Source organism: Protopterus annectens, chromosome 8.part0, assembly GCF_019279795.1.
Source record: "Protopterus annectens isolate FY-2018-M chromosome 8.part0, PAN1.0, whole genome shotgun sequence".
NCBI classification, from domain to species: Eukaryota; Metazoa; Chordata; order Ceratodontiformes; family Protopteridae; genus Protopterus; species Protopterus annectens.
In genome coordinates this window covers 1,682,269,293-1,682,283,522 of record NC_056741.1, presented here as the reverse complement: position 1 = coordinate 1,682,283,522, position 14,230 = coordinate 1,682,269,293, and the positions used below count along the sequence as shown (strand labels likewise).

Sequence of the window (14,230 nt, the reverse complement as noted above, 5' to 3'; positions counted from 1 at the left end):
TAAGGTAAGTTAATAGATAGGTAATGTATGTAAGATTTAGTGTAGTGTTAGAAGTAGGGTTTTATTTAGCTGTATGTATGTGTATTATTTATTTGTTTTGGGTGTATGTCTGTAGGGGAAGTGTGTGGTAGTTATAGACCTTAGGGTTAGGGAGGGGTTAAGGATAGTGCATAGATAGTTGTGTATGTGGGGTTTAGTGTAGTGTTGGAAGTAGGGTTTTGTTATATGTATGTATTTATTTTTTGGGTGTATGTCTGTAGGGACTTGTGCTGTAGTTACCAAACCTTAGGGTTAGGGAGGGGTTAAGGATAATGCATAGTTAGTTGTGTTTGTGGGGTTTAGTGTAGGGTTAGAAGTAGGGTTTTGGTGCTTTACTTTAGGTTAGAAGTAGGGTTTGGTTAGTGTATGTATGTGGTTTATTTATTTTGTTTGGGTAGGTAGTATGTAGCGGGTGGTGGGGGTGGCCAACTATGACAGTTCGTTATTTTATTTTTCACTGTTTAGTGCGTTCGGGATTTTTGCGATTCGCGTTATAGGTGTCGGCGTTTAGGTATTCGGTTAAAGGGTTTTTCAATTTGCTAATATAGAACCGAATAATGCATGTATGTGTTATTCTGGGGATGAGGAACCTCAGTAAGGATTCACATAGCCATTCCCACTTTTCATTAACATACTGCTGTGGAACAAAAACAACATGGTTGCCTTCTGTGCAAAACAATTTCTGATATATAGTTGCACTGGGTGACCCTACCCTATTGCTCCACTACATGTACTCAAATGGTCTTTTCATTTTTTTCAAAGTAGTAGTTGGGAAAGCTCACACTAGGACAGACCTTTATAGCCAATTTGTTTCAGTATCAACTCCTCCATTACCCCAAACCCAAAACAGAAAATTCCCAAAGAACCAGCGTATAAATAAATCAAACTATGAAAAATACTGACAGCTACAAAGGACGAACAGAACTGTCTTTAGCTACAAAGGACAAACAGAACTGTCTTTAGCTACAAAGGACGAACAGAATCATAAGTTCGGTTCATTCTCTATTACCCCAGTGGCAATAGACAGATGGTAGGGCCAGGTCAGCTTGTTGGTCTCCAGCAGCAGCTACGCCTTCTTCCCTTAAGCTGCCTGCAGATTGTATATGGATTCCTAGTAGAGACATGAAGTATGCATCATTCCACACATATTTCATGTTACCCATCTCAACAAGAAATTTCTTTCCCAATCCAGCACAAGCCAGTAAGGCCACTACAAAGAAGCAATATAGCCAACCATCTCTAAGTGTTACCAATGCATCAGGCCAAGCAGCCTAATGTCTCCGAGGGTGAGTGAACTGGTGTTAAGCTGACCAAGTCCATTCTCCCCTGCCTGCCTTCTCTAGTACCTAAACCACTAACCAGGCACATGGTGTCTGTCCTGTTGACAGGGTTTCACTCCTCTAGTTCATGGGATAAGTCCATAGTTATAGACTTTCTGACCATATGCAATCTCATTTCAGAGTACTGAATGACAATCCCTCTCACCTCAGTACATCCTAATCCTCTTTCATACAGTGTCTCAGAGAACTATTCCATTTATTATAATTACAGGTAAGAGAACTGCCGAGCAGCAGCTGCCAACAAGGTTAGTTTAACAAATTTTTATTTTCCAGATAGCTATATTAGGTATGTATCAATTTTCAGGTATTATACTGAGGAGAGAGAGAGAGAGAGAGAGAGAGGGAGAGAGAATCAGACATATCGTTAAATGTCCTTCTGAAGCAATATTATTAACAATAAGAAAATAATGATCAGCTTTTCCATTACTGTCAATACAAGCTTGAAGTTAAAAGAAAAAATGATCTGTCGAAACTCAGAAGAGGTACTATGTCTTCTTGTATTTAAGAACACAATGGCATTGTTTTCTGGTTCATTAAAGACATATAGCACATATTTCAAAGACAGAGACATAACTTGAAGATGTGTTTTTCAGGATCCTGTATAAACAAGGGAAGAGTAACAATTCCAACAGCATCCTTGTGAGTCTCAGTGCTGCGTTGTTGCAGATGAACACTGCATTTCTACTCAATGTGGCGATCTCCCCCTACACCAGAGAAGGGGTCACATGCCGGTTTCTTGCAGTCATCACGCACTACTACCTCCTGTGCTGCTTCTGCTGGATGGGGATTGAAGGGTTCCAACTGTACCTCTTAACCATTCGAATTTATAACACGTATATAAAGCACTTTATTCTGAAACTATCGCTTATTGGCTGGGGTAAGCAGCTGCCATTCTATACTTTTTGCTGTAATTAGTAGAGGAATGATATTTTTATATATAAAGTTATCAGTGAAAACAGCACAGTGCATTTTTTCTTTTGAAAGAAAGTGGATTAGTTAAAAACCTAATGTATCTAACTAGTCACAAAACAAGCATCGATTATTCATCATCACAATGTAGACAAATGTAAATGCAACAGAAAAGCATGACACCTTACAAGTACAAACAATGAGCTTGATAAAAACAATGTTCATAGGTTCAAAGGTAAGTACTAGGCAATCAGTCTGCAGACCCTTGCAAGTCTAGCAAAACAAAACAACTTTTCAAAATTTGCCCTTAGCCTCAAGGGGGGCAATACAAGATAGACCAGAAGAGAATCTAAGGCTGTCTATCCAGTTATCTAGGTTTACCTTAAAAGTGGAAAAGGTGCTACTTTGCTAGACATGTAGTAGGAGTTTGTAACAGAGATGAATTTTACCGTGGGATATGACTCTTATTTATCTGCTGATGAAGATTTGATTCATTTAACCATCTATTTAATGTACCATTAATTCTGCAAAGGAATAGGAAATCAAATAGGGTTGGATCTTTCGTGACACTAAAGGTTAGACATAAATCTCAATGGAGGAGTCTGTAAGAGACTGAGAACAGAGAAAGGGCTACCAGTATTGTCTGATAACTAATACTTTTAGGGTTACTGATCTTTTTAGTTTTGAATCTCCTAGATCTCTCAAATTGTTTAGAAAAATACAAACCAAAAGGTGCTTTATATTTAATAATGTATCTGATAAGATATGAATAGCAACTTCTTTGGCTCTAGTAGAGATGACTTTGGAAATTAGATGAGCCAGGTAAAAAGGCTTTATGAACCACTGTGGAGACATCATGGTCAAATGATAAGGAATTTCCAAAAAGATAGCCAGATCCTTTATAACACTGTCTGATTGGAGGGGTACATCTCCTCTTACATCTCTTATGTGTAAAGTAAAACTGTTTTGTTTACCAAAATGAACTGTGCTACATTTTTTTACATTTAATTTGAGACCATTGTCCTTGCATCAGTTGTTAATCCATGTTGGAGCAATTGTAAATTAGTTGAAGATCAAATAACAACACCCAAACTGTGACAATATAATACCTGACAAAAATTTCAGCCTTACACTGCAGAAAGAAAGCCCATATACGATGTAGACGTGAATGATCTATACCCTTAAGACAACCCTGTATGTGTCAGGGATGTGCATATAAACAAAATGTAATTAAACTACTACAAACAGGAACAATAGACCATTTAAGGAAAAAAAAAACATGAAATAGAAAAACTATGGAAAAAGTTTCCTTGAAGATAGTTTTCTCTATATAATGGAATCCGCATGCTTCCCAAGGCTCAACAACACTAACACATTGAATATTTCCTGGATTTCTTTTACAAACTTTTTTAACACTTATTACTCAGCCTTTTTTTAACTCCCAGTGAAACATTTCAGTGCTAATGCATATTTACAGCAACCACTTTATAATATACAAGCAGCATTTACATTTTATCATTATTTGAACAGATCAAAATGTTATTTAGGTAACAATAATTCTTTTTACTTTTGTTTTCTTTTGGTCAGATCAGTGAATTTTTGCCGGGAGCTGTTTGCATATCATTAGAGTTAGTCACAGGAGTGACATACTGAAAATATAGGAGTAGAGACCAAGCTATCAACACATTTGCTCTTCCTATTCCAGCTTACAGTTTTGGGGTGATTGACTGGCCCCAAAAGATACTGGGATCAGTTGGACAGGAAAACAAGAAAAACGGTTTACACTTATCAAATGATTTATAAAAATCAGGGTATACCAAGATTATATATTCCCCATTTTTTAGAAGGTATGGACCTCTTCAAAACTGATTACATGAATAGATCTGCAATCTTAAACTCTTGATTCGATTACAATATTTAAGGAAAAAAAAAATATATATATATATATATATATATATATATATATATATATAGCTGCGGTAGCGTTGTCGCCTCACAGTAAGACGCTGTCCGGTTCGATTCTCAGCTAGAGCGTCTTCTGCGTGGAGACATGCATGAATGGGCGTACCTTCGTTGAAGGTTGTACGTCAGGGCTGGTAACTCGGCACGTAAAAATCAACTACCATCAACTAAAATCAAATCCACTATTAGTGGACCGGAGTTTCGCTGTGGCGACCCCTAACCGGGAAAAGCCGAAAGACACAAACAAACAAATATATATGTATATATATATATATATATATATATATATATATATATATATATATATATATATATATATATGGGTTTACCTGATAACACCGACATGCAAAAACACCGACAACAAAATCACCGACACCACAAAACCGAAAGTTCAAAAACACGAAACTTCACATGCCCGACAAACCACAATCTCGACAATCAATGAACAAAACAAATCCCCTGTCCAAAAAGCACACACAGAACACAAGCATACCAAAAACCTTACAAACCTACACTAAACCTTACATACACAACTATCTATGCACTAACCTTAACTCAAACCCTAACCCTAAGGTCCGCCACTATCGCACACTCACCTAACCCACGCCCTAACCCTAACTCACTTAACTCGCCCCTAACCCTACAGTCTGTCACTATCGCACACTCACCTGACCCGCGCCCTAACCCTAACCCCACAAATACCTTAACATGTTGGTGTTCTCAGTGTCGGGATTTTCAACTGTCGATCATCTCCGTTGTCAATTTTTTGGCATTATCAGGTAGACCTATATATATATATATATATATATATATATATATATATATATATATATATATATATACACACACACACACACACACACATCACTATATATATATATAGCGCCCCATCAGTCTGATGAGCCTGATAGCCTGATCTGCAAGTCCATGGAACGTATTATCATGGAAATTTTAAACAAAGACATTGGCAACCTTCAAACACTAAACCCCACCCAGTTTGGGTTCGTGAAGAGCCGATCTTGTCTCCTGAACCTGATTGACTTCTTCTAATCAGTCTCCAGAGTTGTGGATGAGGGTAAGGCGGTACACACAGCCTATCTGGACCTCGCCAAGGCCATTGACACCATCCCCCACTCTGGAATCATAGATAGACTTACTAAGCTGGGTATTAATCCCTGTGTCACTTGATGGTTGCCAAATGGCTTACTGACAGAACCCACACTGTAAAAGTAGCCTCCAAATCCAGCTCCAGACAAGTGAAAAATGGAGTACCTCAGGGTTCAGTCCTGGGACTGCTCTTGTTTGGCATCTACTTCTCTGAAGTGCAGGCCAACACTAAGGGACTCTGGCTAACAAAGTTTGCAGATGACTGAAAACTGAGAGCCATTACTGAATCCCCAAATGATGTGGATACTCTACAAAAGGGCCTTACAGAAACAGATGCTCGGTGCCAGAGCCATAGGCTCAAGCTCAATGCCAAGAAATGTATAGTTATCCGCTTTAGGAAAAAACATGTTCCCGTGAAATACCACATAGGTGGCAGTACACTAAACACTGAAAGTTCGATAAGAGACTTAAGGACACAGGTGGACAGTGGTCTCACCTTCGATAACCACATTGCCACAACAGTCAGGAAATCCTTCTTTGTGGCACTCCTCATCACTAAGGGCTTTTCATCCAGGAAAAAAGGAGGTCATTGTCCCACTGTACTCATCCCTCATTAGACCCATTATAAAATACAGTGCCCCATTTGGTATGTACCTCTCAAGACATCTGCAACAACTGGAAAGGCCGTAGAAATACCTCACTAAAAGAATCACAGGCCTAAAGCAGATGCCCTATGCTGCCCTCCTTAAAAAACTCCAGCTATACTCTGTCACATATCGTCTACTCAGAGACAATCTCTGCTTAACATACAAGGCCATGTCAAACCCAGAGCTGTTGGACATGCTACACTTAAAGAAATCCCAATCCCTCAGAACCACACGCATCAGTGATCTAAACCTTGTCATCACAATAAACAAAACATGATGGAGGGATAGGTTCCTGACCCAGAAACTCCCCAGACTCTGCAATAGACTGTCCATACATGTCAAGCAGACCACCTCTTTGGCCCTCTTCAAAAGGAACCTTGACGATTGGGTGGGAGAAAGAAAATTCACCCCGGGGATTACGTCAGTCACCCTGCTAGATAGGGGTCCAGGGAAGTAAATAGCATGGGAAGAAATAGCCAGGGAATTGTTATGGCTAGGGTTGTATAGGCCCTAGGGCTGATAGCCTAGTACCAACCTATGAACCTATAGAAAAGGGGGAATAAAATCTATTCCACAGCTGTGTTCATGTTAAACATTATATATGTAAAAGCTGGTATTAGCTATTTCTAACTACCTAATACTCCATGTAGAAATATAAACATTGTTCTAAAAGATCTGTAAAAGGGTCAGTAGATGGCAGCAGACTCCTAATGGCAAGATAACATTATGTCCTTTTAGTCAAATCAGACCGAAAACGTAACTCCTTACAATTCACATTAACCCCACAAATACCTAAAATTTTATTTAGACTATGCTACATAGACTACATAAAATATATATATTTGTACAAATATAAAATATATAAAATAGTGCCTTATATTTTATTTTATATAGTCTTTTTATACATAATATTTGACTATGTATTTTGTTCTGTATATTTCTATTTGCACACACACACACACACACACACACACATATATATATATATATATATATATATATATATATGTATATTACATTACATATATAATGTTTAACATGCACACAGCTGTGGAATAGCTTCCCCCCTTTTCTATAGTGATGTGTGTGTGTATGTGTGTGTGTGTGTGTGTGTGTGTGTGTATATATATATATATATATATATATATATATATATATATATATATATATTTATATATATATATATATATATATATATATATATATATATATATATATATATATATATATATATTTATATATATTTTTTTTTTTTTTTGTTCCTTACATACTTACATATTGTAATTGAATCAAGAGTTTAAGATGAATAGTTAGTATTTGAATTAATATAGAGTTATGATTGGTCGGTTTGATGATGATGTATTAACAGAGAAGTATTTGAATGAAGTTAAAAATGTGTTTTGTATATGTCTGATGGTGTCTTCAAGAGAGACGAAAACACTAACAGTTTTTTAATTTGTTTAATTTAAGGTTTATTTACTCCCTAGTGTCCGTGTTTGCGACCTCTTTGTTTTATCCATTTGACACTGGATAGTATCTCCAAATTCAATCCCTACCCCATGCCTAGATTATACAGAATGACTGAAAAATTGGGTTAAGTTTCTCTCCCCTTTGGACTTGACCAGGGGCTTTTTGCAAATTTGTAACTTCAAAGGAACAGGAACAGTGAAAACGCTTCTCTTCATGCATGGTGACATTTTTTTTATTATAAGGTTATTCCATGTGACCTCCCTTACAGAGGCTTATGACTCAAATTCTTTTACCTCCCACCTGGTATGCCACATGGTGGCTGAGCTGGGAAAGGAAGCTGACATATATCAAAAAAAACAGGGACTACACTTCCCTGAGGGAATGTTCTGGAACATAGCTATGGGCAAGAAACATGATCCAGGGAGTATACAAGAAGCACAAACATTACAGGAAAACAGATTTGCCACCTAGAAAGTACTGTAATGAGCTTTAGGGCTGAGGTCTGAATTTACACTGTTAGGAGAAAGACAATTTGAAGAATTATACTAAGACTGGAAGAAGTGTATATATTTGTCTGATATATCTGGAAATTGAAAGTAAAGACAGGTTGCTTGGAACCTTTTAGAAGAAGCTTCCCAAATATATGGAGATGTTATCTTGAAAAGGAAAGCTGTGAAGTGTATTCTTAACTAAAATGCAAACTGTTAAAATGTGAATACTGCTTCCTGCAATAAGAGAATGTCTAAACTTTCAGTGAAAGGCTTTTCTGTTTATTCTTTAATTCCACATAATCAAAAAGTAAGAGTTAATTTTTATTGAATTTATGTAGAAGTGTGAATTGACTGCATCTGTTGTTTCCAATATCCTGAAAGCAAGGAATGTTTCTTCCATTTGTAATAAACATGCATTTGGTCTTAAAAAGTGGATTTTATGAATATTTGTAAAAATTACATGTACGCTAGTGTCTTTTACAGACATATTCAAATCCCAGGTGTATCTAACAATCAATAACACTAAAAGAAAGAGATAAAACATACAGAAGAGAAGGTAGCAAATTAGGAAGCAAAGCTATGGATTGCCTTTACTTGGATGCCATTAAAATTTGTGCACAAATTAAGTTTAAATATGTCATTGCATTTATTGAGCTTTTCCACTTTGATCTTTGTAGGCCTAATGGATAATGTTATTGTATGTCTGCATTGATTATGGGTGATCTTAGTGCAGGATACACAGTCACAACTTAAATTACTACACATCAGTCTCATTATAGGTTGATAGGTTCATAGGTGTCTACCAGGGTAATGACCAGAAGGGCTTTTTATCCTAGCCATGCATCACAAATCTGACAAATTCTGATACCCTTGATAACTGTAAGTGGAGGACTGGGAGATGAAACATGTACACGCAGCGACCTGGGAGATTAACCATTTTCAGGTTGCCTGCATCCATTAGAGAATTAGGTGCCAAGCCACGGATAAATTTACTGTTACCCATCCAATTGTCCAAGAATTGAATTGGCTAAGGGAGGAACTCTGCTTCACATGGACAGGGAGCCTGTTCCAGGGATGGGGAAGTTTCTGAGATAAATACCTGTCTCTCCAGCAGGGCATATTTATATCAAATATTTGTCAGGTCCCATTGATGCAGTGTTCTTGGCTTTAGGGAGAGCATTAAGGACCTGTTCCCTAGTGATAGCAGAGGGAGTTATATTTAATGGTATTTCCTGAAAGACGGTTGAGGGGGAGAGAGTGGTGAAGTTGGAGCTGAGTTTGTCAGCCAGTAGGTTTGCTATATCTTCTAGCTCATTATGTGGCTCCATTTACAATTAGCTCTGCACACAATTGTGTATTGCCTTTGATATTGCAGACATAGCTAATGAATGTATTGGAGTTGTCTTTGGCCTAGGAGGCGAAATTTACCTCATATTTGGCTTTGGTAGAGTTTATTTTTCCTCTGAGTTTTTTATTTTGATGAGTGCTTTTATCCTGCTGGGTGCTGCACCTCCTAATTTTTGCCTTTATTTTCTTCCTCCTGTTATACAGCCTATTGATTTTGTGGTTCCACCAGGGTGGCTTGTTTTTGAGTTAGTTCTGTACTTCTTCCTGGTGGGTACATCTGCCTCAATACACCTATTAACATGCTTGTATAGTGTTTCTGTGAACAGTTCTGGATATGTAGAAGTGTTTTCAGGGTTTAAAGAGGCTTGAAATATTGCCAGGTTATCACTTAATAGCAGGGAGTTAGCCTTAGAGTAGTTCCTGAATATTTGAGTGTTAGCTGGGGGCCCAGGTTTTATATTATTTCAAAGGAGACCATGTTGGGGTCTGTCCTTACCTGGGAAGACATTACAGTAGGGGGTGAGGACCAGATTCAGTATGACTGTACCCCTGGTTGGTGTATTGACAATCTAGCCCAGGGAGTTTGTGTTTACTCTTGTGTTATCTTCGTTTGATGTCGTATAGGATTCACAGTTAATATTCAAGTAATTAAAGTCGCCCATGAATAGGGTACTAGGTTGTATAGTGAGTGTTTCCAATAAGTTTAAATACATGGTATGGGTTTCCTGGGTCATAGAGGGGGGGGCCTATAAGTTACAAGGAAATGGTATTGGATTTTACCTATGGTGATTTGAACATAGAGTAGTTCAAGTGCATTGTTCTTTTTGATCAGCCTTGAGGTATATTTAGTTTTGATGTAAATCAAGACAACTCCACCTTTAGTCCCTGTCTGTGTAGTAGCTGGTCTAAATGTGTGGAAGTAATTATAACCTTGTACTGTCGATGTGCTTTGCATGGCTTTAAACCATGCCACCATGACTGCATAGACATCAGCATTCTCTAGGGTGAAGAGAACTTCTAGGGAGTGGAGTTTTTTGTTTAGGCTCCTAGCACTGAGCAGTAATTCCTTTAGATTTTCTTGGTTTTGATTTGCTATGTTGGAAGTACTTTCAGTTTGGCATTGCCTAAAAAACATTGCCTGAAGATGCCCATATCCACCAAGCTGGTAACAAAGATAGTGGGCAAGTTTATATCCATAGCAACAGACCCTTTGTATTGATTAGACAGCTGGAGTGAGAATATAAAGCAATGTCAGGAGTATCCGGTTTCCAGCTCTAGGGACATTGCTTGTTACTGCAAATTAGTTGTCCTGTGTGCGACTAGGTATTGCTGAAATTTTAATCATGCTTTGCATAAAACAATTCACTCAGGGTGTTTCTGTCTATACAGGGCACTGCCAAACACTTGAGGGGAAATCAGTAAGTATACTCTGAAAATTTAAGGATGAAGTATTTAGGCAGATATTCTGAAGTTAGAAATAAATCAAGCAGTACTTACTGAAAACAAAGAATTAGTTTGTCAAGAATTATGAAAAGAGGGGAGTCACATGAATGTCTACTAGTAGTTCTGGTCTCCCACAGCACTCCTTTATTCTGCTGGGATTCAATGCTCCTTTGCTTCTTCTCTCACCAGACCCTTTCCATATGAACAAAGCAACATGAAGAATTTTGGAATAGATATCAGGATTCAACAGTCATTTAATGGGAGACTTCATTTACTATAAATGTGGTGAGAAACATTACTATCTTAACAAAAAGTATGCCTAACTGTTGTCAGTGGTGCAGACTTGCCTTTGGGGAAGAAACCTGCAAGTTCTATTCCCACCCCAGGCAGATCATGTCAAACTGAGGGTCCATCTGCTTCAGTTGGTGGTAGCTCAGGTGGATGTAAATGATCCCATGGTACTTATCTCCCAATTTTTTGGCCAAATTTCCCCTAGTAGTATAAATACTACCTCAGGTCTCCCCTGAAAAGAGGCTATTAGCTTAGTAGAACTAACTTGGTCAGCAAAGAATAAAAAATAAATGACTGTCGACAAAAGGTCTAGCACAGATAGTTAAGATGAAGAATAAGGACAGAAATATCCTTCCATAGTACTATCAATTCCAGGTATTTATGGTCTTCTCCTGATGTTATCACTTAATTGTTAAATTCTCAGCATATTTTAAAATTATGAGAACAAGTTACTAAAACCAAAATTGCACTTAATGTCTTTGATTTAGCAAACTGAAATTATAAACAACATCTTTACAACAACAGCGTGGGATGTAATCCTTAAAACCTTGTATAAAATATATCCAGTGCAAAAGCTAATATCTTTAACAGCATTTATGAATATACTAAAATATCATTTGATAATACTATGTGTAGTACTACTTAAGGGTAAATGCATAATCAATCAGATATATAACAGAAATTACAGTTGTGTAAGTTGTACTTAGCCATAAAAGTAGATGTTCAAATTCCTCACTGGTGCAGTAGCCTTTTGACTATATGGGTTGTGTCATGCACAAGTGTACAAGACACATACAAAAAAGCCAGCTACTAAAAGCTCTGTCTCCCTCCAACACTTCAACTTGAACTGTTAATTAGACAGCCCTGAGTAGGGAAAATCAGCAGTCAGGGTAGAAAATCTTCAAGACTTTCTTGCCTACGTTTAATGAAGTAACATAATCATCCTAAAGTAACAAACAAGAAATAATAATTTCCCAATAATATTAGGGGGAAGAAGGGTAGGGGCAGCTAATGCAGTGTTGTGGAATTCGAACATCTACTGTTACTGGTAAGTATAACTTCTACAACTTACTATGTTCATCATTCTCAATGCTGTAATAGTCTTTTGGTTGATTACCAAAGCTTATCCAACTTGTGAGGAGAAAGGATATGTCACGGAGCCCCTGTAGAATGGTCCTACCAACACCAGTCTTGGATCTGCAGAAGGAATCCAGTTTGTAATGCCTTATAAAAGCATGTACAGTGGACTGTGTAGCTGCCTCTACAATGCTTCTGGAGTCCAGCCCATTTCCAATAAGCCATGGAAGAAGACAAAGGCTTTCAGTGTGCACCTTGATACTGTTTGGAACTAGTTTAGCATGGTATGTATAACAAATGGCAATAGCCAAGGACAGCCATTTGGAAAATTAAATTTTTTATATGGGTTGTTCTTTCTTAATTCCAACAATAAATAGCTTCCAATAAATTATTATTAAATTGAATCATTCCAATAAATAGCTGATAAGCTTTTCTAAAGGACATGGATTTGTCAAGATAGTCCCTGAGTTGCCTATGCATGTCCAGAGTATGTAGAATCTCTTCTCTCTGGTTTGGAGGGTACCTTTGACTTCAGTGAAGTATTTGCTGATAACAACACCCTATCGTTATGGGATACCAGCTAAGGTCTTCCCACCATGAAACCCTGCAATGCAGATAATCTTTACACCAATTTCAGAGCAATGAGCAGAGCAGTTTACCACATATTGAACCTTAAATTTGCTTGGTATGCAGGTTGAGATGGAGATGAGCTTACATTTTCCATCAAAAATTTAAGATCCCAGGAAAGATCAACCCATTTGTGTCATGATCTCAAGTGTAACACTTTTTTTTCAGAAACCATTTTAATAAAACACATAAAAAGTGGTAGCAGCTGGAGGATAAAGAGCCTCTAGAAAAAGCAGTCGAAAAAGTACAAAAACAAAATCCAGAGGTAGCACCATGGCTGAGACAACAAAAACTTTTTTTATTAAAGTTTTTGTTGCCTCAGCCATGGTGTTACTTCTGGATTTTTGTTTTTGTATTTTAATAAAAACACCGAAGAAAGTGGAGGATCCATGGGCAGACATGCTGAAATGGCCTCAAGATGTACTTTGATAAAGGACACAATGCCAGAAGCTAGTAATGTACACAAATATTTGAACATCAGTGGTAAATAATATCTGACAGGGCTGCAGTTATTGTCTAGGAGCCAACTAGAAAATCTATTCCACATGTTAATATAGGATATTCTAGTGGCAGCATTTCTTGCCTCCCTTAGTATCTGCTGCATGTCCTCTGAAAAGAGGTGCCTAAAAGGTATCAGAACTGAATCATCCAGGCAGACAGTTGATTTTTTAAATTGGGAGATATAAAACGGCCCCTTTCTTTTGTTAGTAGATGCAGATTTTGAGAAAGTTTGATAATTGCCCTTGGCCAGTTGCATAAAACGGGAGACAAAAAGAGAGATCACCATAAATATATTTACAGAGACCTTCTAAATCTTCAGATATTACCCTGAATATAATGGAATGCATAAAGGAAAATTCCCTTCCATGGGAATGAAAACAAATCTGTTGCCTGTTTTGAAAGAAAGCACATAGATCTCTCAGAGGCGTTCCCTACAAATGGATAATTTCCTGGAAGACCCCCTTGTTCAATTTCCATTCATGATGATCAGTCCTAGATGTTCTACTTTTACTCTTGCCAATATGATTTTGTTCTCAACCTACAAATGGATTTTGCAATATGACATTGTGAAATGTAAATATTTTATATTGCAGACAATAAATAAAGTTGAATTTAAGAAATACCCAGGTTACAGACAGGTTACAGACAAAATCTGGGGAGATGCTCACTGGAATCATTAAATCATCTAGAACTTTGAAACTAATTAATTATCAAACATAAAGGACAGTAAAAGCATTCTGTGTATCCAGAAATTGTGAGGGGTGTAGCAAATAACAATTAACAGCATTCTGACTTCCAAACCAAAGAAAGAATTTAATATCCTATGAGAGGAATTTTGTAACAATTTTCAAAACACCAAAAGATGAGCGGGAATCTCATATCTAAACAGGGGGCAAAGCATCTTATAACAAAGCATGACTTACTTCATAGACGACATGGCCAAAATAGCCACCAAAAAAAATACTTACAAAAGCTTCAT

The 14,230-nt window shown here is 37.3% G+C and overlaps 1 protein-coding gene across 1 annotated transcript in view; it reads left to right on the top strand.

Moving 5' to 3' along the window:
• The first annotated feature begins 1,975 nt into the window (after positions 1 to 1,975).
• The window catches only part of LOC122809600 (adhesion G protein-coupled receptor G3-like), a 311,354-nt gene continuing 299,099 nt past the window's right edge, over positions 1,976 to 14,230 (top strand). Inside the window, exon 1 of the mRNA XM_044081217.1 lies at positions 1,976 to 2,256. Within this exon, the coding sequence (XP_043937152.1) occupies positions 2,046 to 2,256 (211 nt within the window). The 5' untranslated portion in view covers positions 1,976 to 2,045. The remainder of the gene's footprint in view (positions 2,257 to 14,230) is intronic.